Raw genomic sequence first — 27,514 nt, 5'->3', positions numbered from 1 at the left:
ACCACTGAGCCACCGTGTCACTCAAAACTCAGAGGGGTACCTGAAAATAACACTTCTCCATTTCCTTTGCCTTTTTTCTATGAGTATTTGCGTATGTATTGGTGCATTAGCGTCAGGATATGCTCAGCTGGGGAACAAAAAGGCAAAGTTTTCCTTGTGGGATTTGAATGCTCATTGCCAGGGGCAACTGGGGTCACGAACCCACACTGTTGCCGGGGTGACAGGACAGCCTGGGGGTTATAGCTGAAGCCTGGCCAGTCAGGGAAGGCATCTGAGCCTGCCTGGAGTGCTGGCCATCGCCAGGCAGCTAGTTCCCCTGAACCTGGAAGCTGACCAGAAATGTCCGCCACGGTAGATGGTGACTTTTGAATTCAATTTGTTTTTTTTATCTAAAAGAAGGTCGAGGGTCGAAAAGCTCGCCCTAATGGCTATCCGTAACCACTGTTGATTTGTTGCAAAACCCTATCTAATTCACAAATTGAAACCTGCCATCCTTGCTGGGTCTGGCCTAGATGTGGCTCTAGACCCGCAGTGATGCGACTGACTCTCAACTGTCCTCCAGGCCGGAAGAAATGGGCAATGACAGTGACAAACGTATCCCATGAATTAAAAAAAACCCACCAGTTTGGATGCAATGGGAATTTGAACTCCATGATGTTGCCATTCACTCGAACGTTTTAAATGAGTTAGCGAGTTTTGAGAAGATTTGTCGCTCAGGTTGAGGTTAAGGATGTAGGTGTGCTCGCTGAGCTGGAAGGTTCATTTTCAGACGTTTCGTCACCATACTAGGTAACATCTTCAGTGGGCCTCCGAATGAAGCTTTGTCCAGAGGCTCACTGAAGATGTTACCTAGTATGGTGACGAAACGTCTGAAAATGAACCTTCCATTTTTAAATGAGCTGCTCTTCTGTTGTAGATCTTGTAGCACAACCTTTTGATCACAAGCATGATCTTGATTGGAGACACCCATTCAGGGGGTCAAAAGAGCGCCTATTGACGTATTGCGAATTCTGATCCGACTTTCCTTTTGAAATCCGAATTGCTTGTCCTTTTGTTGCAGAGGTCGTTGATGAAATGGAAAACGCTGACGGACTCTCCTGAACATGAGAGGTGCGTAGTGTCTTTTGGTATTTGTGAGCTGCTGTCCTGGGCTTTGACCTTTTTTGTTTTGGCTGGGAGGAGGAAGCTGAAGGGAGGGAGGGGGACAGCGCAATTGGCCTCAGTGTTCCCAACCTGGCGGGGGGGGGGGGAGGGGGGAGGTGGGGAAGTCATAGAGTCATACTTCATGGAAACGTGAATAGAAGGGTTATGAGGGATGTGTGCCAATCGCTGGCAAATGAGATTGTGTCAGATTGAGATGTCTGGTCGGCCCACCTTGTCCATGCTAACCAGACATTCTAATCTAGTCCCACCTGCCAGCACTTGGCCCATATCCCTCCAAACCCTTCCTATTCATATACCCTTCCAGATGCCTTATAAATTTGTAATTGTACCAGCCTCCACCACTTCCTCTGGCAGCTCATTCCACACGCGTACCACCCTCTGTGTGAAAACGTTGCCCCTTAGGTCCCTTTTAAATCTTTCCCCTCTCACCTTTCTTCTATGCCCTCCAGTTCTGGGCTCCCCCACCCTGAGAAAAACACCTTGTCTATTTACCCTATCCATGCCCCTCATAATTTTATAAACCTCTAAAAGGTCACCCCACAGCCTCCAATGCTCTAGGGAAAACAGCCCCAACCTGTTCAGCATCTCCCTATAACGCAAACCCTCCAACCCTGGCAACATCCTTGTAAATCTTTCTTGCAACCTTTCCAGTTTAATAACATCCTTCCTGTAGCAGGGCAACTGTATGCAGTACTCCAAATATGACATCACCAATGTCCTGTACAATCGCACCATGACATCCCAACTCCTGCACTCAATGTTCTGACCAATGAAGGCAAGTGTGCTAAATGCTTTCTTCACTGCCCTGTCTCCCTCTGTCGCTGCTTTCAAGAAATATGTACCTGCACCCCTAGGTCTCTCTGTTCTGCAAGGCCTGACCTTTAACTGTGTAAGTCCTGCCCTGGTTTGTCTTACCAAAATGTAACCCATCGCATTTCCTTAAATTAAACTCCATCTGCCACTCCTCAGCCCAGTGACCCAGGTGATCAAGGTCCTATTGTAATCTAAGGTAACCTTCTTCACTGTCCACTACACCTCCAGTTTTGGTGTCATCCACAAACGTACTAACCAGCGCCTCCCATTTTCTCATCCAAGTTGTTTATATAAACGACAAACTACGGTGAGCCCAGCACTGATTCTTGTAGCACACCACTGGTCACAGGCCTCCAATCTGAAGAACAACCCTTCGCCACCACCCTCTGTCTCCTACTTGGTAGCTCCCTCTGGATCCCATGTGATTGAACCTTACTGACCAGTCTACCATGGAGAACCTTGTCGAAGGCCTTGTGAAGGCTTTCTTTGTGTCTGACCACCAGGAGGGGTGGAGAGGGTAAAAGAGTAAACCCGTCCTTAGTTAATGGCAATTATTTTCTGCTGTTTTCTCTTCAGGAGGATTATTACCTTGGAGAAACAAGATGGTGAAGCCTTTGGATTTGAAATTCAGGTATGAGTTGTTTTCCTTTCCCCTCCGTCCCCTGTTGTAACTGACTCCAAAGCTGGCTCATGCCATGACCTGTTTTGGTTTTGTTCATCTGCTGCCTTCCCTTTGTTTTTAATCAGAGGTATGTTTGCTTTTCTCTCGCGCGCTCTCTCTGCAGACATATGGCCTGCATCATCGAGATGAAAACACAATGGAAATGTGCACGTTTGTTTGTCGGGTCCGGGAGAACACACCAGCCGAACTGGGAGGACTGAGACAAGGTAACGAACTGCTCCACTTACGACCCGAACTTGCTCCTTCGGTCTGAGCCAACGAGTGGAAGCTGTGCTGTAAATATTTCTCATTATCTTCTTGTTGATGGTGGCCTTGCCTTTTGGAGACATATACCTCTGAATGAGCTGGCTGCCAGGTGCCCTGCTGCGTCAGTTGGAAAGCTGACCGACCCAGACGGGGATGCCTGGCGGCTAAATCAGAGCAGTCGCAGGCCGCTGTGTTTTAAAATGCACGCCTCGAAGTCACGGAAGTGGTCTCGGTCTCTGAAAGCCATCGCTGGGATTCAAGAAACCGGGTCCCCATTGTAAACCAGCATGGCCTCAGCTAGAGCACAGTGTCTGAGCTGAGGGCTCCATGCGCTGGAAAGGCTTGAGGAAGGGTCTTCGAGAAATTGGCTGGAATAGACTGAGACGGGACACTGTGGGGTCATTTGTCCCAGAGCGGTGAAGGTTACTGGGGGATCTGGTCGAGGCCTTCGCAATTGTGAAAGGTTTTGATCATATCGATAAGTAATCCAGAGACCCAGATAATGTTCTGGGGACCCGGGTTTGAATCCTGCCATGGTTGGTGGTATTATTTGAACTCAATAAATATGTGGAAGAGCTGGATCTGGAAGAGTCTAATAATGACCATGCATCTGATGTCGATTGTTGGAGAAACCTATTTGGTTCACTAATGCCCTTTAGGGGAGGAAACTGCCATCCTTACCTGGTCTGGGCCTACATGTGACTCCAGACACACAGCAATGGGGTTGACTCTTTACTGCCCTCAGGGCTACGAGTGATGGGTAAATAAAGTGAAACGAACCAAGCAATTAAAAAAAAATCTCAGAAAGAACCGACTGATGTAATTAGCAACCGACTGTTGGAATGGCAGTTTGTCACTGAGACTGGAAGGTTACAGGTTCCAAACTGACTCCAGGTACTCACACAAGAAAATGGTGAACTGGTGCCGTGCAGCATCTCAGTCAGTAGGAAATGTTAAATAGCAGCTTCCAACCAGTTGATCCTGATGTTCAGGAAGACGGATCACGTCAAAGGTGTTGTATCTGTACAGGGACTGTACTGTAATGCTGGGGATGGGGGGTCAGTTGTATCTGTACACGGACTGTACTGTAATGCTGGGGATGGGGGTGTCAGTTGTTATATCTGTACACAGACTGTACTGTAATGCTGGGGATGGGGGTGTCAGTTGTTATATCTGTACACGGACTGTACTGTAATGCTGGGGATGGGGGGGTCAGTTATATCTGTACACAGACTGTACTGTAATGCTGGGGATGGGGGGGGTCAGTTGTTATATCTGTACACAGACTGTACTGTAATGCTGGGGATGGGGGGGTCAGTTGTTATATCTGTACACGGACTGTACTGTAATGCTGGGGATGGGGGGGTCAGTTGTTATATCTGTACACGGACTGTACTGTAATGCTGGGGATGGGGGGGTCAGTTGTATCTGTACACGGACTGTACTGTAATGCTGGGGATGGGGGGGTCAGTTGTTATATCTGTACAGGGACTGTACTGTAATGCTGGGGATGGGGGGGTCAGTTATATCTGTACACGGACGGTACTGTAATGCTGGGGATGGGGGGTCAGTTGTTATATCTGTACACAGACTGTACTGTAATGCTTGGGATGGGGGGGTCAGTTGTTATATCTGTACAGGGACTGTACTGTAATGCTGGGGATGGGGGGGTCAGTTATATCTGTACACAGACTGTACTGTAATGCTGGGGATGGGGGGGTCAGTTATATCTGTACACGGACTGTACTGTAATGCTGGGGATGGGGGGTCAGTTGTTGTATCTGTACACGGACTGTACTGTGATGCTGGGGATGGGGGGGTCAGTTGTTATATCTGTACACGCACTGTACTGTAATGCTGGGGATGGGGGGGGGGTCAGTTGTTATATCTGCAGACGGACTGTACTGTAATGCTGGGAATGGGGGTGGGTCAGTTGTATCGGTACATAGACTGTACTGTAATGCTGGGGATGGGGGGTCAGTTGTATCTGTACACAGACTGTACTGTAATGCTGGGGATGGGGGGGTCAGTTGTATCGGTACACAGACTGTACTGTAATGCTGGGGATGGCGGGTCAGTTGTATCGGTACACAGACTGTACTGTAATGCTGGGGATGGGGGGGTCAGTTGTTATATCTGTACATGGACTGTACTGTAATGCTGGGGATGGGGGGGTCAGTTATATCTGTACACAGACTGTACTGTAATGCTGGGGATGGGGGGGTCAGTTATATCTGTACACAGACTGTACTGTAATGCTGGGGATGGGGGGGTCAGTTGTTATATCTGTACACGGACTGTACTGTAATGCTGGGGATGGGGGGGGTCAGTTGTTATATCTGTACATGGACTGTACTGTAATGCTGGGGATGGGGGGGTCAGTTGTTATATGTATACACGGACTGTACTGTAATGCTGGGGATGGGGGGTCAGTTGTTGTATCTGTACATGGACTGTACTGTAATGCTGGGGATGGGGGGGTCAGTTATATCTGTACACGGACTGTACTGTAATGCTGGGGATGGGGGGGGTCAGTTGTTATATCTGTATACGAACGGTACTGTAATGCTGGGGATGGGGGGGGTCAGTTGTTATATCTGTACACGGACTGTACTGTAATGCTGGGGATGGGGGGTCAGTTGTATCGGTACACAGACTGTACTGTAATGCTGGGGATGGGGGGGTCAGTTGTTATATCTGTACATGAACTGTACTGTAATGCTGGGGATGGGGGCGTCAGTTGTTATATCTGTACACTGACTGTACTGTAATGCTGGGGATGGGGGGTCAGTTGTTATATCTGTACACGGACTGTACTGTAATGCTGGGGATGGGGGGGTCAGTTATATCTGTACACAGACTGTACTGTAATGCTGGGGATGGGGGTGTCAGTTGTTATATGTATACATGGACTGTACTGTAATGCTGGGGATGGGGGGGTCAGTTGTTATATCTGTACACGGACTGTACTGTAATGCTGGGGATGGGGGGGTCAGTTATATCTGTACACAGACTGTACTGTAATGCTGGGGATGGGGGTGTCAGTTGTTATATGTATACATGGACTGTACTGTAATGCTGGGGATGGGGGGGTCAGTTGTTATATCTGGACATGGACTGTACTATAATGCTGGGGATGGGGGGGTCAGTTATATCTGTACACAGACTGTACTGTAATGCTGGGGATGGGGGGGTCAGTTGTTTGATCTGTACACTGACTGTACTGTAATGCTGGGGATGGGGTGGTCAGTTGTTATATCTGTACATGGACTGTACTATAATGCTGGGGATGGGGGGTCAGTTGTTATATCTGTACATGGACTGTACTGTAATGCTGGGGATGGGGGTGTCAGTTGTTATATCTGTACATGGACTGTACTGTAATGCTGGGGATGGGGGGTCAGTTATATCTGTACATGGACTGTACTATAATGCTGGGGATGGGGGGTCAGTTGTTATATCTGTACACTGACTGTACTGTAATGCTGGGGATGGGGGGATCAGTTGTTATATCTGTACACGGACTGTACTGTAATGCTGGGGATGGGGTGGGTCAGTTGTTATATCTGTACACGGACTGTACTGTAATGCTGGGGATGGGGGGGGTCAGTTGTTATATCTGTACACGGACTGTACTGTAATGCTGGGGATGGGGTGGTCAGTTGTTGTATCTGTACACGGACTGTACTGTAATGCTGGGGATGGGGTGGTCAGTTGTTATATCTGTACACGGACTGTACTGTAATGCTGGGGATGGGGGGGGTCAGTTGTTATATCTGTACACGAACTGTACTGTAATGCTGGGGATGGGGGGGTCAGTTGTTATGTCTGTACACGGACTGTACTGTAATGCTGGGGATGGTGGGTCAGTTGTATCGGTACACAGACTGTACTGTAATGCTGGGGATGGGGGGGGTCAGTTGTTATATCAGTACACGGACTGTACTGTAATGCTGGGGATGGGGGGGGTCAGTTGTTATATCTGTACACGGACTGTACTGTAATGCTGGGGATGGGGGGGGTCAGTTGTTATATCTGTACACGGACTGTACTGTAATGCTGGGGATGGGGGGTCAGTTGTTATATCTGTACACGGACAGTACTGTAATGCTGGGGATGGGGTGGTCAGTTGTTATATCTGTACACGGACTGTACTGTAATGCTGGGGATGGGGGGGTCAGTTGTTATGTCTGTACACGGACTGTACTGTAATGCTGGGGATGGGTGGTCAGTTGTATCGGTACACAGACTGTACTGTAATGCTGGGGATGGGGTGGTCAGTTGTTATATCTGTACACGGACTGTACTGTAATGCTGGGGATGGGGGGGTCAGTTGTTATATCTGTACACAGACTGTACTGTAATGCTGGGGATGGGGGGGGTCAGTTGTTATATCTGTACACGGACTGTACTGTAATGCTGGGGATGGGGGGGTCAGTTGTTATATCTGTACACGGACTGTACTGTAATGCTGGGGATGGGGGGGGTCAGTTGTTATATCTGTACACGGACTGTACTGTAATGCTGGGGATGGGGGGGTCAGTTGTTATATCTGTACACGGACTGTACTGTAATGCTGGGGATGGGGGGTCAGTTGTTATATCTGTACACGGACTGTACTGTAATGCTGGGGATGGGGTGGTCAGTTGTTATATGTGTACACGGACTGTACTGTAATGCTGGGGATGGGGGGGTCAGTTGTTATATCCGGACAGGGACTGTACTGTAATGCTGGGGATGGGGGGGTCAGTTATATCTGGACACGGACGGTACTGTAATGCTGGGGATGGGGGGTCAGTTGTTATATCTGTACACAGACTGTACTGTAATGCTTGGGATGGGGGGGTCAGTTGTTATATCTGTACAGGGACTGTACTGTAATGCTGGGGATGGGGGGGTCAGTTATATCTGTACACGGACTGTACTGTAATGCTGGGGATGGGGGGTCAGTTGTTGTATCTGTACACGGACTGTACTGTGATGCTGGGGATGGGGGGCTCAGTTGTTATATCTGTACACGGACTGTACTGTAATGCTGGGGATGGGGTGGTCAGTTGTTATATCTGTACACGCACTGTACTGTAATGCTGGGGATGGGGGGGGGGTCAGTTGTTATATCTGTACACGGACTGTACTGTAATGCTGGGGATGGGGGGGTCAGTTGTATCTGTACACAGACTGTACTGTAATGCTGGGGATGGGGGGGTCAGTTGTATCGGTACACAGACTGTACTGTAATGCTGGCGATGGCGGGTCAGTTGTTATATCTGTACACGGACTGTACTGTAATGCTGGGGATGGGGGGGTCAGTTATATCTGTACACAGACTGTACTGTAATGCTGGGGATGGGGGGGTCAGTTGTATCGGTACACAGACTGTACTGTAATGCTGGGGATGGGGGGGTCAGTTGTATCGGTACATAGACTGTACTGTAATGCTGGGGATGGGGGGTCAGTTGTATCTGTACACAGACTGTACTGTAATGCTGGGGATGGGGGGGTCAGTTGTATCGGTACACAGACTGTACTGTAATGCTGGGGATGGCGGGTCAGTTGTTATATCTGTACACGGACTGTACTGTAATGCTGGGGATGGGGGGGTCAGTTGTTATATCTGTACACGGACGGTACTGTAATGCTGGGGATGGGGACGGTCAGTTGTTATATCTGTACACGGACTGTACTGTAATGCTGGGGATGGGGGGTCAGTTGTATCGGTACACAGACTGTACTGTAATGCTGGGGATGGGGGGGTCAGTTGTTATATCTGTACATGGACTGTACTGTAATGCTGGGGATGGGGGGGTCAGTTATATCTGTACACAGACTGTACTGTAATGCTGGGGATGGGGGGGTCAGTTATATCTGTACACGGACTGTACTGTAATGCTGGGGATGGGGGGGGGTCAGTTGTTATATCTGTACATGGACTGTACTGTAATGCTGGGGATGGGGGGGTCAGTTGTTATATGTATACACGGACTGTACTGTAATGCTGGGGATGGGGGGTCAGTTGTTGTATCTGTACATGGACTGTACTGTAATGCTGGGGATGGGGGGGTCAGTTATATCTGTACACGGACTGTACTGTAATGCTGGGGATGGGGGGGGTCAGTTGTTATATCTGTATACGAACGGTACTGTAATGCTGGGGATGGGGGGGGTCAGTTGTTATATCTGTACACGGACTGTACTGTAATGCTGGGGATGGGGGGTCAGTTGTATCGGTACACAGACTGTACTGTAATGCTGGGGATGGGGGGGTCAGTTGTTATATCTGTACATGGACTGTACTGTAATGCTGGGGATGGGGGGGTCAGTTGTTATATCTGTACACTGACTGTACTGTAATGCTGGGGATGGGGGGTCAGTTGTTATATCTGTACACGGACTGTACTGTAATGCTGGGGATGGGGGGGTCAGTTATATCTGTACACAGACTGTACTGTAATGCTGGGGATGGGGGTGTCAGTTGTTATATGTATACATGGACTGTACTGTAATGCTGGGGATGGGGGGGTCAGTTGTTATATCTGGACATGGACTGTACTGTAATGCTGGGGATGGGGGGGTCAGTTATATCTGTACACAGACTGTACTGTAATGCTGGGGATGGGGGGGTCAGTTATATCTGTACACAGACTGTACTGTAATGCTGGGGATGGGGGTGTCAGTTGTTATATGTATACATAGACTGTACTATAATGCTGGGGATGGGGGGTCAGTTGTTATATCTGTACATGGACTGTACTGTAATGCTGGGGATGGGGGTGTCAGTTGTTATATCTGTACATGGACTGTACTGTAATGCTGGGGATGGGGGGTCAGTTATATCTGTACACGGACTGTACTGTAATGCTGGGGATGGGGGGTCAGTTATATCTGTACACGGACTGTACTGTAATGCTGGGGATGGGGGGTCAGTTGTTATATCTGTACACTGACTGTACTGTAATGCTGGGGATGGGGGGGTCAGTTGTTGTATCTGTACACTGACTGTACTGTAATGCTGGGGATGGGGGGGGTCAGTTGTTATATCTGTACACGAACTGTACTGTAATGCTGGGGATGGGGGGGTCAGTTGTTATGTCTGTACACGGACTGTACTGTAATGCTGGGGATGGTGGGTCAGTTGTATCGGTACACAGACTGTACTGTAATGCTGGGGATGGGGGGGGTCAGTTGTTATATCAGTACACGGACTGTACTGTAATGCTGGGGATGGGGGGGGTCAGTTGTTATATCTGTACACGGACTGTACTGTAATGCTGGGGATGGGGGGGGTCAGTTGTTATATCTGTACACGGACTGTACTGTAATGCTGGGGATGGGGGGTCAGTTGTTATATCTGTACACGGACTGTACTGTAATGCTGGGGATGGGGTGGTCAGTTGTTATATCTGTACACGGACTGTACTGTAATGCTGGGGATGGGGGGGTCAGTTGTTATGTCTGTACACGGACTGTACTGTAATGCTGGGGATGGGTGGTCAGTTGTATCGGTACACAGACTGTACTGTAATGCTGGGGATGGGGTGGTCAGTTGTTATATCTGTACACGGACTGTACTGTAATGCTGGGGATGGGGGGGTCAGTTGTTATATCTGTACACAGACTGTACTGTAATGCTGGGGATGGGGGGGGTCAGTTGTTATATCTGTACACGGTCTGTACTGTAATGCTGGGGATGGGGGCGTCAGTTGTTATATCTGTACACGGACTGTACTGTAATGCTGGGGATGGGGGGGGTCAGTTGTTATATCTGTACACGGACTGTACTGTAATGCTGGGGATGGGGGGGTCAGTTGTTATATCTGTACACGGACTGTACTGTAATGCTGGGGATGGGGGGTCAGTTGTTATATCTGTACACTGACTGTACTGTAATGCTGGGGATGGGGTGGTCAGTTGTTATATCTGTACACGGACTGTACTGTAATGCTGGGGATGGGGTGGTCAGTTGTTGTATCTGTACACGGACTGTACTGTAATGCTGGGGATGGGGGGGTCAGTTGTTATGTCTGTACACGGACTGTACTGTAATGCTGGGGATGGGGGGTCAGTTGTATCGGTACACAGACTGTACTGTAATGCTGGGGATGGGGGGGGTCAGTTGTTATATCTGTACACGGACTGTACTGTAATGCTGGGGATAGGGTGGTCAGTTGTTATATCTGTACACGGACTGTACTGTAATGCTGGGGATGGGGGGTCAGTTGTATCTGTACACGGACTGTACTATAATGCTGGGGATGGGGGCGTCAGTTGTTATATCTGTACACGAACTGTACTGTAATGCTGGGGATGGGGGGGGTCAGTTGTTATATCTGTACACGGTCTGTACTGTAATGCTGGGGATGGGGGCGTCAGTTGTTATATCTGTACACGGACTGTACTGTAATGCTGGGGATGGGGGGGGTCAGTTGTTATATCTGTACACGGACTGTACTGTAATGCTGGGGATGGGGGGGTCAGTTGTTATATCTGTACACGGACTGTACTGTAATGCTGGGGATGGGGGGTCAGTTGTTATATCTGTACACTGACTGTACTGTAATGCTGGGGATGGGGTGGTCAGTTGTTATATCTGTACACGGACTGTACTGTAATGCTGGGGATGGGGTGGTCAGTTGTTGTATCTGTACACGGACTGTACTGTAATGCTGGGGATGGGGGGGTCAGTTGTTATGTCTGTACACGGACTGTACTGTAATGCTGGGGATGGGGGGTCAGTTGTATCGGTACACAGACTGTACTGTAATGCTGGGGATGGGGGGGGTCAGTTGTTATATCTGTACACGGACTGTACTGTAATGCTGGGGATGGGGGGTCAGTTGTTATATCTGTACACGGACTGTACTGTAATGCTGGGGATGGGGGGTCAGTTGTATCTGTACACGGACTGTACTGTAATGCTGGGGATGGGGGGTCAGTTGTATCTGTACACGGACTGTACTATAATGCTGGGGATGGGGGGGTCAGTTGTTATATCTGTACACGGACTGTACTGTAATGCTGGGGATGGGGGGGTCAGTTGTTATATCTGTACACGGACTGTACTGTAATGCTGGGGATGGGGGGTCAGTTGTATCTGTACACGGACTGTACTATAATGCTGGGGATGGGGTGGTCAGTTGTTATATCTGTACACGGACTGTACTGTAATGCTGGGGATGGGGGGGATCAGTTGTTATATCTGTACACGGACTGTACTGTAATGCTGGGGATGGGGGTCAGTTGTATCGGTACACAGACTGTACTGTAATGCTGGCGATGGGGGGGTCAGTTGTTATATCTGTACACGGACTGTACTGTAATGATGGGGATGGAGGGGTCAGTTGTTATATCTGTACACGGACTGTACTGTAATGCTGGGGAAGGGTGGGGTCAGTTATATCTGTACATGGAATGTACTGTAATGCTGGGGATGGGGGGGGTCAGTTGTTATATCTGTACATGGACTGTACTGTAATGCTGGGGACGGGGTGGTTAGTTATATCTGTACACAGACTGTACTGTAATGCTGGGGATGGGGGGGGTCAGTTATATCTGTACACGGACTGTACTGTAATGCTGGGGACGGGGTGGTTAGTTATATCTGTACACGGACTGTACTGTAATGCTGGGGACGGGGTGGTTAGTTATATCTGTACACGGACTGTACTGTAATGCTGGGGATGGGGGGTCAGTTATATCTGTACATGGACTGTACTGTAATGCTGGGGATGGGGGGGGTCAGTTGTTATACCTGTACATGGACTGTACTGTAATGCTGGGGATGGGGGTGTCAGTTATATCTGTACATGGACTGTACTGTAATGCTGGGGATGGGGGGGTCAGTTGTTATACCTGTACATGGACTATACTGTAATGCTGGGGATGGGGGGGTCAGTTGTTGTATCTGTACACGGACTGTACTGTAATGCTGGCGATGGGGGGGTCAGTTGTTATATCTGTACACGGACTGTACTGTAATGCTGGGGATGGGGGGTCAGTTGTTATATCTGTACATGGACTGTACTATAATGCTGGGGATGGGGGGGGGTCAGTTGTTATATCTGTACACGGACTGTACTGTAATGCTGGCGATGGGGGGGGGTCAGTTGTTAAATCTGTACACGGACTGTACTATAATGCTGGGGATGGGGGGGGTCAGTTGTTATATCTGTACACGGACTGTACTGTAATGCTGGGGATGGGGGGGTCAGTTATATCTGTACACAGACTGTACTGTAATGCTGGGGATGGGGGGATCAGTTGTTATATCTGTACACGGACTGTACTGTAATGCTGGGGATGGGGGGGTCAGTTGTTATATCTGTACACGGACTGTACTGTAATGCTCGGGATGGGGGTGTCAGTTGTTATATCTGTACACGGACTGTACTGTAATGCTGGGGATGGGGGGGTCAGTTGTTGTATCTGTACACGGACTGTACTGTAATGCTGGCGATGGGGGGGCCAGTTGGTATATCTGTACACGGACTGTACTGTAATGCTGGGGATGGGGTGGTCATTTATATCTGTACATGGACTGTACTGTAATGCTGGGGATGGGGGTGGCAGTTGTTATATCTGTACACGGACTGTACTGTAATGCTGGGGATGGGGGTGTCAGTTGTTATATCTGTACACTGACTGTACTGTAATGCTGGGGATGGGGGTGTCAGTTGTTATATCTGTACACTGACTGTACTGTAATGCTGGGGATGGGGGGGGTCAGTTGTTGTATCTGTACAGGGACTGTACTGTAATGCTGGGGATGGGGGGTCAGTTGTATCTGTACATGGACTGTACTGTGATGCTGGGGATGGGGGGGGTCAGTTGTTATATCTGTACACGGACTGTACTGTAATGCTGGCGATGGGGTGGGGTCAGTTGTTATATCTGTACACGGACTGTACTGTAATGCTGGGGATGGGGGGTCAGTTGTTATACCTGTACATGGACTGTACTGTAATGCTGGGGATGGGGGGGTCAGTTATATCTGTACATGGACTGTACTGTAATGCTGGGGATGGGGGGGTCAGTTGTTATACCTGTACATGGACTGTACTGTAATGCTGGGGATGGGGGGTCAGTTGTTGTATCTGTACACGGACTGTACTGTAATGCTGGGGATGGGGGGTCAGTTGTTATATCTGTACACGGACTGTACTGTAATGCTGGGGATGGGGGGGTCAGTTGTTATACCTGTACATGGACTGTACTGTAATGCTGGGGATGGGGGGTCAGTTGTTGTATCTGTACACGGACTGTACTGTAATGCTGGGGATGGGGGGTCAGTTGTTATATCTGTACATGGACTGTACTATAATGCTGGGGATGGGGGGGGTCAGTTGTTATACCTGTACATGGACTGTACTGTAATGCTGGCGATGGGGGGGTCAGTTGTTAAATCTGTACACGGACTGTACTATAATGCTGGGGATGGGGGGGGGTCAGTTGTTATATCTGTACACGGACTGTACTGTAATGCTGGGGATGGGGGGGTCAGTTATATCTGTACACAGACTGTACTGTAATGCTGGGGATGGGGGGATCAGTTGTTATATCTGTACACGGACTGTACTGTAATGCTGGGGATGGGGGGGTCAGTTGTTATATCTGTACATGGACTGTACTGTAATGCTGGGGATGGGGGGTCAGTTGTTGTATCTGTACACGGACTGTACTGTAATGCTGGGGATGGGGGGTCAGTTGTTATATCTGTACACGGACTGTACTGTAATGCTGGGGATGTGGGGGTCAGTTGTTATACCTGTACATGGACTGTACTGTAATGCTGGGGATGGGGGGTCAGTTGTTGTATCTGTACACGGACTGTACTGTAATGCTGGGGATGGGGGGTCAGTTGTTATATCTGTACATGGACTGTACTATAATGCTGGGGATGGGGGGGGTCAGTTGTTATACCTGTACATGGACTGTACTGTAATGCTGGGGATGGGGGGGTCAGTTGTTATATCTGTACACGGACTGTACTGTAATGCTGGCGATGGGGGGGCCAGTTGGTATATCTGTACACGGACTGTACTGTAATGCTGGGGATGGGGGGTCAGTTGTATCTGTACACGGACTGTACTGTAATGCTGGGGATGGGGGGGTCAGTTGTTATATCTGTACATGGACTGTACTGTAATGCTGGGGATGGGGGGGGTCAGTTGTTATATCTGTACACGGACTGTACTATAATGCTGGGGATGGGGGTGTCAGTTGTTATATCTGTACACGGACTGTACTGTAATGTTGGGGATGGGGGGGTCAGTTGTTATATCTGTACACGGACTGTACTATAATGCTGGGGATGGGGGAGGTCAGTTGTTATACCTGTACATGGACTGTACTGTAATGACGGCGATGGGGGGGGGTCAGTTGTTATACCTGTACACGGACTGTACTGTAATGCTGGCGATGGGGGGGGGGGTCAGTTGTTATATCTGTACACGGACTGTACTGTAATGCTGGGGATGGGGGGTCAGTTGTATCTGTACATGGACTGTACTGTGATGCTGGGGATGGGGGGGGTCAGTTGTTATATCTGTACACGGACTGTACTGTAATGCTGGCGATGGGGGGGGGTCAGTTGTTATATCTGTACACGGACTGTACTATCATGCTGGGGATGGGGGTGTCAGTTGTTATACCTGTACACGGACTGTACTATAATGCTGGGGATGGGGGGGCGTCAGTTGTTATACCTGTACATGGACTGTACTGTAATGACGGCGATGGGGGGGGTCAGTTGTTATACCTGTACACGGACTGTACTGTAATGCTGGCGATGGGGGGGGGGTCAGTTGTTATATCTGTACACGGACTGTACTGTAATGCTGGGGATGGGGGTGTCAGTTGTTATATCTGTACACGGACTGTACTGTAATGCTGGCGATGGGGGGGCCAGTTGGTATATCTGTACACGGACTGTACTGTAATGCTGGGGATGGGGGGGTCAGTTATATCTGTACACGGACTGTACTGTAATGCTGGGGATGGGGGTGTCAGTTGTTATATCTGTACACGGACTGTACTATAATGCTGGGGATGGGGGGGGTCAGTTGTTATATCTGTACATGGACTGTACTGTAATACTGGGGATGGGGGTGGCAGTTGTTATATCTGTACACTGACTGTACTATAATGCTGGGGATGGGGGGGGTCAGTTGTTATATCTGTACATGGACTGTACTGTAATACTGGGGATGGGGGTGGCAGTTGTTATATCTGTACACTGACTGTACTATAATGCTGGGGATGGGGGGGGTCAGTTGTTATATCTGTACACGGACTGTACTGTAATGCTGGGGATGGGGGGGTCAGTTATATCTGTACATGGACTGTACTGTAATGCTGGGGATGGGGGGGTCAGTTGTTATACCTGTACACGGACTGTACTGTAATGCTGGGGATGGGGGGGTCAGTTGTTATATCTGTACACAGACTGTACTGTAATACTGGGGATGGGGGTGGCAGTTGTTATATCTGTACACAGACTGTACTGTAATGCTGGGGATGGGGGGGTCAGTTGTTATATCTGTACACGGACTGTACTATAATGCTGGGGATGGGGTGGGTCAGTTGTTATATCTGTACACAGACTGTACTGTAATACTGGGGATGGGGGTGGCAGTTGTTATATCTGTACACTGACTGTACTATAATGCTGGGGATGGGGGGGGTCAGTTGTTATATCTGTACACGGACTGTACTGTAATGCTGTGGATGGGGGGGTCAGTTATATCTGTACATGGACTGTACTGTAATGCTGGGGATGGGGGGGTCAGTTGTTATACCTGTACACGGACTGTACTGTAATGCTGGGGATGGGGGGGTCAGTTATATCTGTACACGGACTGTACTGTAATGCTGGGGATGGGGGTGTCAGTTGTTATATCTGTACACGGACTGTACTATAATGCTGGGGATGGGGTGGGTCAGTTGTTATATCTGTACACGGACTGTACTGTAATGCTGGGGATGGGGGGGGTCAGTTGTTGTATCTGTACACAGACTGTACTGTAATGCTGGGGATGGGGGGTCAGTTGTTATATCTGTACATGGACTGTACTATAATGCTGGGGATGGGGGGGGTCAGTTGTTATACCTGTACATGGACTGTACTGTAATGCTGGGGATGGGGGGTCAGTTGTTGTATCGGTACACAGACTGTACTGTAATGCTGGGGATGGGGGGTCAGTTGTTATATCTGTACATGGACTGTACTATAATGCTGGGGATGGGGGGGGTCAGTTGTTATACCTGTACATGGACTGTACTGTAATGCTGGCGATGGGGGGGTCAGTTGTTAAATCTGTACACGGACTGTACTATAATGCTGGGGATGGGGGGGGGTCAGTTGTTATATCTGTACACGGACTGTACTGTAATGCTGGGGATGGGGGGGTCAGTTATATCTGTACACGGACTGTACTGTAATGCTGGGGATGGGGTGGTCAGTTGTTGTATCTGTACACGGACTGTACTGTAATGCTGGGGATGGGGGGGTCAGTTGTTATGTCTGTACACGGACTGTACTGTAATGCTGGGGATGGGGGGGTCAGTTATATCTGTACATGGACTGTACTGTAATGCTGGGGATGGGGGGGTCAGTTGTTGTATTTGTGCACTGACTGTACAGTAAATCTGAGTGAGTTCTGGATTTTCCTCATTGTCTGTTTTGACTGCTGACATGCCAGTTCCACTTGTTGACCAATCTCAATCCTGCGACCTTTTGCACTCCGTTAGTTTTGTATTAGCCCACCCCAATTTGACCAACTTCCTTTTGAAATATGTTCCCCAAGTCTCGTGCAGATATCCTGTCCTGGCAGAAAATGCTTCGCTGATCTCACTTGCAGCCGAAGAGGTTGAGGGTTTTTTTTTTCTAAACGATGCTTAGTTGGAACTCACAGGAGCTGCACTTTGTTTCCAGGTGACACCATCACCAGCATCAACGGGACACTTGTGTCTGGATTCCGCCATCGAGATATTGTGGATCTTATCAAATCGTCAGGAAATTTCCTGAGGTAATCTAACAGAAGAAAAGATGACACAATATATGGGTTCATCTTCAGGCTAATAATTATTTCAGACCAGTAGAATTTCTAAAATGGCGCACGGGTGTGAAAAAATGCCAGTACTCCAGGCCCCAAAATGGAGTTTTGGTATTTGGTTCTAAGTCACACAGCTTGTTCCTAATCAACATTAAAATGATGGGTTTTTTTTGAAAAATTATAATCTTCCCTTCCATCTTTTATTAAATGTACTCCTTCTTGCTGAGGCTGGTTTCCATGACAACCCTCAAGGCATCATTATCATCCATGGGCCGAAACACAAGTTTGTTTTTAATTTCTTCACAAGATGAGGGCGTTGCTGGCTGGCTCAGCAGTTATAGCCCATTCCTAATTCCCCAGAGGGCAGTAAAGAGTCAATGACATTGCCATGGGTCTGGAGTCACATGTAGGCCCAGACCAGGTAAGAATGGCGGTGTGCCATCACTACGTAAGGTGGTACTGAGGCACAGAGACCAAGTTCATGGTCTGTGTCAACTGATCCTAGCTGGACTGGTGCGACAGGTTTGAATGCTCTGGGATGGCAGACAGGAAAGACCAAAAAGCGAGGTTCCACTGATGAAGGGCTTTTGCCCGAAACGTCGATTCTCCTGCTCCTCAGCTGCTGCCTGACCTGCTGTGCTTTTCCAGCACCACTCTAATCTAAACTCTGGTTTCTAGTATCTGCAGTCCTCCCTTTTGCCTTTTCCAACAATCAGCAATGATTGCACAGTTATCATTTGACTCTCTTTTCTCTTCTGGTTTTTTGAATGAAAGTTGCATTTATCCTGTCATAGTAGGAACAGAATCCATATCTGCAGAACATCAGTCTGGCATTCTGGATTATTAGTTCAGGAACATTACCACTGGGCCACTGCTTTTTTTTTGTTTGGTGTTTCTCACCAAATTTTGGTACGTGTGCATTTTCCAACAGGGGCGATGTCACCAAATCGCAGTCGATCAAAGGGAGACTTCATTTTCATTTCATTTCATTCCCTACAGTGTGGAAACTGGCCCTTCGGCCCAACAACTCCCCACTGACCCTCCGAATGATGGTCTTGTGTTGTTATCACTGGACTGTTTGTCCAGAGACCCAGATAATGCCCTGGGAACCCTGGGTTGAATCCCACCATGGCAGATGGTGGAATTTAAATTCAATAAAAGTGTCTGGAATTAAGAGTCTAATGATGACGACGAAGCCATTGTCGACTGTTGGAAAAATTCATCTGGTTCACTGATGAAACTGCCATCCTTACCCAGTCTGGTATGGGCCGACATGTGACTCCAGAACCACAGCAGTGTGGTTGACTCTTTTCCGTCCTCTGTGCAATTGGGGATGGGCAATAAATGTTGGCCCAGACAGTGATGACCTCATCTTGTGAATGAATTACATAATAAAAAAAAGTACTGGAACCTCTCTTTTTGGTCTTTCCTGTCTGCCATCCCAGAGCATTCAAAACCTCTCGCACCAGTCCAGCTAGGATCAGTGGACACAGACCATGAACTTGGTCTCTGTGCCTCAGTACCACCTTATGTAGTGATGGCACTACTGGTAGGAGCCACATGGCAAACTTCCTGTCCTTCATAGGATTGTTGGAGGCCATGTCGGCAGGGAGAGGGTCCCCCTTGGGAACCAATGGGCAGAGGGAGATGTCTCAACATGTTGTTTGCACTTCATTGGTTGGTCACAGCGCGGAGTTGGCAGTGAACTGGGAAGCTGTGCGTAGAGGACATCAGTGAGCTCATGGCCAGCATTGAGAGAGTCGGTGGAAAAGCTGCTGAAGAATAAGTAGGGGTGAGGAGAGAACTTGCATTTTGAAAAGTCAATTAACTGGTCCATTCCCACTGACAGGCTGGAGACGGTGTATGGTACCTCCATCAGGCGAGCTGAGTTGGAAACCAGACTGCAGTACCTGAAGGTGAGTGGCATCTTGCTGTGCTCTGGGCCCTCTGAGCATTTACTTAATGGGGACCATGGATGCCAAATTAAAGGGCAATTTTCACACACCACAAGTCCTGAGGTTAGTGAGGGCAATCTGCTCTCTGAAGATAGATTTCCCCCAATGAAGCATCACCATTTTGACAGTGAACACCTTAAAAAATAAAAATCACTGGAATGGTATCTGTGGATTCAAGCACTGTAAAGTTCAGATCAAGCAGCTGTTGTTAGATGGCATGGTGACTCAGTGGTTAGCACTACTGCCTCATAGTGCCAGGGACCCAGGTTCGATTCCCGCCTTGGGTGACTGCATCTATGTGGGTTTCCTCCTACATTCCAAAGATGTGCAAGTTTGGTGCATTGGCCGTCCTAAATTTTCTACAGCATCCAGGCTAGGTAGATTAACCACGGGAAATGTAGGGTTATATGGATAGGATAGGGGGTGGGCTGCTCTTCAGAGGGTCAGTGTGAACTTAATGGGTTGAATGGCCTACTTCCACACTGGATTATATTCTATGATTCTCCTGGACGTTCTGGCCCCAATTCTCAGACTGTGCCTCCAGGGTCTAGAATCCCCAGCCAGTGGGAATAGTGTATCTTTCCTGTCAATGTCTTGAAGATTTCAATCAGATTACCCCTTATCCTTCAAAATTCCAGAAAACAGGCCTCGTTTGTATAACCTCTCCCCGTGACTTAGCCCCTGAAACCCAGGTATCATTCTTGCCAACCTATTCCAAGGCCAACCTGTCCTTCCTAAGGTGTGGTGCACAGAGTACTTCCAAGTGGGGGTCCACCCAGGATTTTGTCTCACTGCAGCATTGGGATTTCTGTGCACGGCATCATTCTTTAATCAACTGGGCTGAGGGTTTTGCGGTATCAGACAGTTTTAGTCCAGAAACCAGGGAGCGATCATCCAGGCTGACACTCCAGTGCAGTGCTGAAGGAGGGCAGCTCTGTTAGAAGTGCTATCTTTCGGAGACGGCGTTCAACTGAGGTCCCGTCATGCTCTTTCCGAAAGAGGTAAAAGGATCCCATTAACAGACACTCTTTGGAGAAGAGCAAGGGACATCTCCCCCTGATGTCCTAGCCCCTGAACCAGCAACATGGAAACCTTAACACCAGAAACAGAAATTGCGATGGAATGAAAACTCAGCAGGTCTGGCAGCATCTCCGGAGAGAAATCAGAATGAACGTTTCAGTTCCAGTTCGGGAACGGGGTTCTGAAGGAGGGTCACTCGACCCAAAACATGAACTCGGCTTTCTCTCTCCACGGCTGCTGCCAGACCTGCTGAATCTCTCCAGCAATCTCTTGCTTTTGGGTCTGACTTCCAGCATCTGCTGCAGTTCTTTTTGCTTCTGGTCGTTAGCTCATTGCTGTTTGTCGGGGCTTGCTGTTTGTGGTCATCAGTTGCTGCGTTGCCTACATGACAACACCTTTCAATGCCAGTTCGCTGACTGCAAACTGCTTTGGGTTGCCCTGGGGTTGGCGAGAGGCGCTACTGGACCGGAAGTTGTCGTTTCAACTCCTCAAGCACCCCTCACCCCCTGACCTCCCACCAACCATTATCTCCTTCGGGCTCTGTCACCTCTGATTCTGGGCTGGGACTGGGTCCGTGATTTCTCACAGAGGCTTATTGCTGTTTTCACTTTGCAGCAAACACTGCAGGAGAAATGGGAAGAGTACAGATCTCTAATGGTTCAGGAACAGAGGTTGGTGCACGGTAAGTGACCTGCTCACTCTCTCCTTTGTGGGGGTTTGGGGAGGGTGGAGGGGGGGTGGTGTTGTCCAGGAACAGGGCGGTGTGTGGTCCTCTGTTGACCATGACCAAGCTACATTCGGAGTGGAGCTCAGGTTTTATAGAATTTTGGATACTTGGGCGGCACGGTGGCACAGTGGTTCGCACTGCTGCCTCACAGCGCCAGAGACCCGGGTTCAATTCCCACCTCAGGCGACTCTCTGTGTGGAGTTTGCACGTTCTCCCCGTGTCTGCGTGGGTTTCCTCCCACAATCCAAAAAAAATGTGCAGGTTAGGGTGAATTGGCCACGCTAAATTGCCCGTAGTGTTAGGTGAAGGGGTAAACGTAGGGGAATGGGTCTGGGTGGGTACGGGTCGGTGTGGACTTGTTGGGCCGAAGGGCCTGTTTCCACACTGTAAGTAATCTAATCTAATCTCTAAGTAATCTAAAAAAAACGCTATATCCTGGTTTACAGCCAGCACCAAACAAACCACTGACTGTGAAATAAACTGCATTAAGCTTTTGACAAGTTCCGAGTCTTGGCATTGTGGCCACCTGTCAATGAGACCAAACCTCAGATTTGCTCCCTTGAATTTTATTCGCGCAGGCTTTTGGATGGCGAGATGGGGACAGTTTTTTTAAAAGGACTGTGCCCCGCTGCAATGTTTTAATGGACTGGCATGCAGACGATAAGGTCATCACATACAGCAGGGCAAAGGTACAATGCCCATTGCCTGTAGCGAGCATATTGGTGCCAATGCGATTGGCACACGCGTGATGAACGGTGACTGTTACAACCAAGAAGCCTTTTTAATAAATAAAGAAAGCATGTCAGCTGGCGCTGTCTTTGCATCCCCCCCTGCTCTGTCTTAATGCCCCCCCCCCCGATCATGCAGCAGCCTTCTCAGCTTTCCTGCAATGTTAGAGAGCTGAAGGCCGCATTGGCATTGGAACAAGGCGCAGAAATGGCCTGCAAACGTTAGCACGCTTAACATGCCTTTGTCGTCAATGTCCATGGCAATGGCAAACAGTCCATGGCATTTGCTGAACGTAGGTGCCAGGTTACAAAAGAAGGAGACAGCACACGCAGTGTCACAGCAATTGCACATGGCTCGCTGAATATTTGAGTGTAAACTGGTTCCATTGTCATCCTCTCCTCCCTCCCAAGCAGTAACTTTTTCTTCTTTCACTTGCTGCATTTTCGTACGCATTTTTAGCCATTTGTCCCCTGTTGACCATGTTAGTTTGTGCATACCACTGGCCAGATACTGTCGTTGTGCATCGCCAGCGTAGAATTATAGAGAATGGGAGCAGGAGGAGGCCATTCAGCCCTTCAAGCCTGCTCTACCGTTCAGTACGACCATGTCTGATCATCCGACTCAGTTCCCTGTTCCCACTTTTTCCCCCCCTCTGCTCTTTGACCCTTTCACCCTAAGAGCTATATCGACCTCCTTCTCAAAACTATTCAATGTTATATCCACAATCTCTTTCTGTGGTAGAGAATTCCACAGGCTCCCCCACTCTCATCTCAGTCCGAAATGGTCTACCCTGTGTCCTTAGACTGTGACCCCCTGGTTCGGAACTCCCTGGTCACTGGGAACATCCTTCCTGTGTTTACTCAGTCTAGTCCGGTTAGAAGTCTTTGGTTTCTATGACATCTCCTCCTTATTCCTTTGAACTCCAGTGAATATAATCCTAACCGATCCAGTCTCTCTTCATACGTCAGTCCTGCCACCCCAGGAATCAGTCTGGGAAACCTTTGCTGTACACCCTCCATCACCAGAACATCCTTCCTCAGATAAGGAGACCCACACTGCACACAATACTCCAGGTGTGGTCTCACCAAGGCCCTGTCCAACTGCAGCAAGACATCCCTGCTCCTGTACTCGAACCCTCTCACTATGAAGGCCCAACATCCCATTGACCTTCTTCACCTCCTGCTGCCCCCTGCAGGCTTACTTACAGTGACTGGTGTACAAGGGCACCCAGGTCTCACTGCACCTCCCCCTTTCCCAATCTATCGCCATTCAGAGAATAATCCACCTTCACATTTCTGCTCCCAAAGTGAGCAAAACACTGCCAATCACACTGTAACACCTCTGCATCCTCCTGACACCTCACCCTCCCACCCAGCTTGGTGTTGTCTGCAAACTTGGGAATATGACATAGAGTTCCCTCATCCAAATCATTAACATATATTGGGAATAGCTGGGGTCCAAGCACTGATCCTTGTGGTCCTCCATCCGTCACTGCCTGCCACTTGGAAAAAAAGACCTATTAATTCATATGGTGAGATCTGGTTGGGAGACAGGAAATACAACTTATCTCGATACAGTAGCGGCAATCGCATGTACTAAGTTTTGAACTTTATTGAAAGCCTGCTGAGAACATGTCCCAGCCATTTGAATTAAAGCCATCTGTAATTGCCGTTCCAGTGCCCTGCAATGCCCTCCGTTATCCTATTGCCCTAATCAGGAACTGGGCAAGCAGCTCTTGTCTTGAGTTGAACCCAGCTCCTCACCAGCTCATTGAGCTGAGGGAGTTATCCTGCCAGATAGTGGGCACTGCTTGGCATAGTGCAGAGGCTTTGCAAACCAACTTGTTCAGTTCAGACCATTCCGGCTTTCAGCCTGTCTGCGCTGTTCAATTTGAGGTTGGCGATGGGGATGGAACTACAACAGCCTCACCCCTCATACCCCTCACCCCAAAAACCTCAGGCAACTGGTGGGGACAGGCTGCCATGTTGGAAAGTATAGGTGGGTTGGCATGGTCAGGCCTTACTGCGACATCCTCAGGACAAAGGAAGACCAGAACGGATCCCCCAGTTCACCTACCATCCTGATGGTCTCATGGTACAACCATAAATGGAGGTGGGTGACCAATGCTTGCAATGAAATGCCATCAGCTAACCCACCATAGACTGAGAGATGACATAAGGAGATGGAAGACTTTGGGAACAATGGGACAAAATGGCCTGTTCCCCTGGCAAGGCCAACATTTGCTGCCTATCTGTAAATGTCCCTTGAGCTGAGTGGCTTTCCCATTTCAGTGGGTGGCGAAGAGTCAGCCATATTAGACTGTGGGTCTGGAGTCACGTGTAGGCCAGTCCAGGTGAGGATGACAGATTTCCTTCTCTAAAGGACATTCATGAACCCGATGAGTTTTCCCAACAAAATGGTAACAGTTGCCGCATCCCGGCTCAAACTGCTCTGATTACACCCTGAAAGAAATTCACCTTTGTGTGAATTAATCCCAACCTTCCCTCCGGTTCTGAAAGCAGTTGGTTCCATCAACTGACCATTTGAGATCCTCCTTTCACCGATTAGCTTGGAATTTAGCAATGCCCACCCCTGTTCCATCAAGCAAACCCTATGTTGCCTGGTTGTACAGTCCTGGACAAAAGGGAAACCGCTTATTACATTCCACATTATCTCATGCCTCTAGCAGGGTGTCCAAAAGTAGGGGTCAGCACCCCAAGTGGGGTCGCAAACTGAAATTGTGTGGCTATGAGGTCCAAGGTGGCACTGGCTACCGCATTTAGTCATAGAGTCATAGAGATGTACAGCACAGAAACAGACCCTTCGGTCCAACCTGTCCATGCCGACTGGATATCCTAACTTAATATAGTCCCATTTGCCAGCACCTGGCCCATATCCCTCCAAACCCTTCCTATTCATATACCCATCCAGATGCCTTTCGAATGTTGTAATTGTACCAGCCTCCACCACTTTCTCTGGCAGCTCATTCCACACACGCACCACCCCCTGCATGAAAAAGTTGCCCCTTAGGTTTCTTTTTTATATCTTTCCCCTCTCACCCTAAACCTATGCCCCTCTAGTTCTGGACTCCCCGACCCCAGGGAAAAGACCTTGTCTATTTATCCTATCCAAGCCCCTCATGATTTTGTAAACCTCTATAAGGTCACTCCTCAGCTCCGACGCTCCCGGGAAAACAGCCCCAGCCCATTCAGCCTCTCTCTACAGCTCTTACCCTCCAACCCTGGCAACATCCTTGTAAATCTTCTCCACCATCGTTTTCCCCTGTTCTCCCGGGTGCTCTCTCCCTCTTCCCCCTGCGCTCCTCGGCCTTTTTTAAGCTCTCCCTACTCCCTGCATCTCGCTGAGGGCTTGGAACCATTTTCAAGCCTGGAAAACTGGGTCACAGTTGGGAGATAGGTTGGGAGCGACCGCTCGATAGAATCCTTATCACTCTTCCATCACCTCTTGACCCTCTCTTCAATCTCTGCTCCTCAATCCAGTCCTCCCAACTCTTCAGTCGTTCTGCTTTGCCATCCTTTCCAAACTCATTTTTCTTTCTCTTCTGGTGATCGGAGTGGGATGCAACAGCTTAAAGTCTCGTTCAGCCAATGATGTATAAATGATGTAGGATTACCTTACTTCCTACCCAACTGGTCACGCGCCTGGCATCTGGTTTTGCCATTGAGTCTCCTTGTTGGAATAGCTCTAAGTCACGATGTAGTTTGCTGATTCTCACTGTTTTGGCTCATAGACAAAGAACAAACACTTCAGTAGGTGATACCCAAGGGCTTCAGTGTCTACAGTCTTGTTTCCAGTGGTCTAAGTCTAGCTTGGCATGGTCTGCCTGGCACCTGTTTGAGGTCCACCGCGAATTTGAATCCACTCCTTTAAAGATGCCAGTTGTAGTGGTGGGCTCTGTCTTGTCAGCTGGCACTCTACGCGCACTCTGCCAACGCTGGCTCCCTCAATCCAATGGCAGCGATGTAGACCCAGTGGAGAGACTGGCTCTGTGAGGCTCTCACAAGGATAACGGAGCTGGACTTGGCTGTCTGAGCGGAAGGGTGCCAGTCGCCTGCAGCCCTGAGCGCCAACATAAACGTGGCGAACCCCTTTGTCTGTCGACCTCACCGCCTGGTGTTTCTGCCCTCTCTCCAGGCATTGTGTCAAAAGATCCGAGTGTTTATGATGCTTTCGAGTCGGTGAGAGCCAGCCTCTGTGGCCAAGCACACTACCTCAGCCCTTCCGCCCAGAGGCAACCCGGCTCCAGTGGCAGTACCTGCTGCAGCGCCATGGAGGGCGAAGACGAGCCCATTTATCAGACTTGTATCTTTGACCCGTTGGACACTGGCAGCGATGACAGCCATGGCAGCGAGGTGGTGCTCGCCAAAAAGCTACTAACGAGGAGCGTAAGCGCCAAGGCTGGGCACAACGGAGTCACCTGCTCCTCCTGGGATAAAGGCAACAACCAGAGTGCCTTTGGAACTCTGCCGAGGAAATCCAGGAGGAAAAGCTTGCGGAAGAGGCTGCTGAAGTATATCCCCGGACTCAACCGTTCAGTAGAAGAGGAAGAAAGCCAACTGTAGGGCTGAGGGGCAGCGTCTTTATTTATTGCCATTCCCAGATTTTTGCCACTAAGATGACCACCAGGAGGATCAAGGGTACCAAAGTGCTTTGATTTCACGCCTTTGCACAGCGGATAGGTAACACAGAATTGCCTGAGGAGCCAGTCGGACAGTATCAATAAACCCGCTTTGCAGTTTGTGTTGACTCTGGGGTGGGGTGGGAGGGCTTGTAAGGTTCAATTCTAACTGCGTATGACCTTGTTAATGAACTGGGGCGGGCTGGGTGAGGTAGAGAACCGTTCCCTTCCCTTGTGTCCCTATGTAAGACAATCCTCTTTAACAATTGTTTTCCAATTGTCACTTGCCCCCCCCCAACACCCCTTTAATGGCAAGGGAGAAAACTTTCTCGCGCTTATGGGGTCAGAGCAGGCTCGAAAGGCTGATTGGCGAAATTCCTGCTCCCATTTTTTTTCATGAACAGAGAATTGGACAGCTCCACTGAAGAGCGAGAGAGAACTGGTCTGGTGGGCCGAATGTCCTCTTGCTGTGCAGTGTCCGGCGCTGAT

General features: G+C 49.1%; 1 protein-coding gene across 1 annotated transcript in view; it reads left to right on the top strand.

Moving 5' to 3' along the window:
* Positions 1-27,154, top strand: part of tamalin (trafficking regulator and scaffold protein tamalin) — a 46,581-nt gene extending 19,427 nt beyond the window's left edge. Inside the window, exons 2-8 of the mRNA XM_072567014.1 lie at positions 1,061-1,110; positions 2,554-2,608; positions 2,763-2,865; positions 17,835-17,928; positions 19,805-19,871; positions 21,546-21,612; positions 26,542-27,154. Of these exons, the coding sequence (XP_072423115.1) occupies positions 1,061-1,110; positions 2,554-2,608; positions 2,763-2,865; positions 17,835-17,928; positions 19,805-19,871; positions 21,546-21,612; positions 26,542-26,969 (864 nt within the window). The 3' untranslated portion in view covers positions 26,970-27,154. The remainder of the gene's footprint in view (positions 1-1,060; positions 1,111-2,553; positions 2,609-2,762; positions 2,866-17,834; positions 17,929-19,804; positions 19,872-21,545; positions 21,613-26,541) is intronic.
* Positions 27,155-27,514: the final 360 nt, after the last annotated feature.

The sequence above is a fragment of the Chiloscyllium punctatum genome, chromosome X, assembly GCF_047496795.1.
Source record: "Chiloscyllium punctatum isolate Juve2018m chromosome X, sChiPun1.3, whole genome shotgun sequence".
Lineage (NCBI taxonomy): Eukaryota > Metazoa > Chordata > Chondrichthyes > Orectolobiformes > Hemiscylliidae > Chiloscyllium > Chiloscyllium punctatum.
The sequence above is the reverse complement of the archived record's forward strand: the minus strand, read 5'-3'. Positions and strand labels throughout refer to the sequence as shown.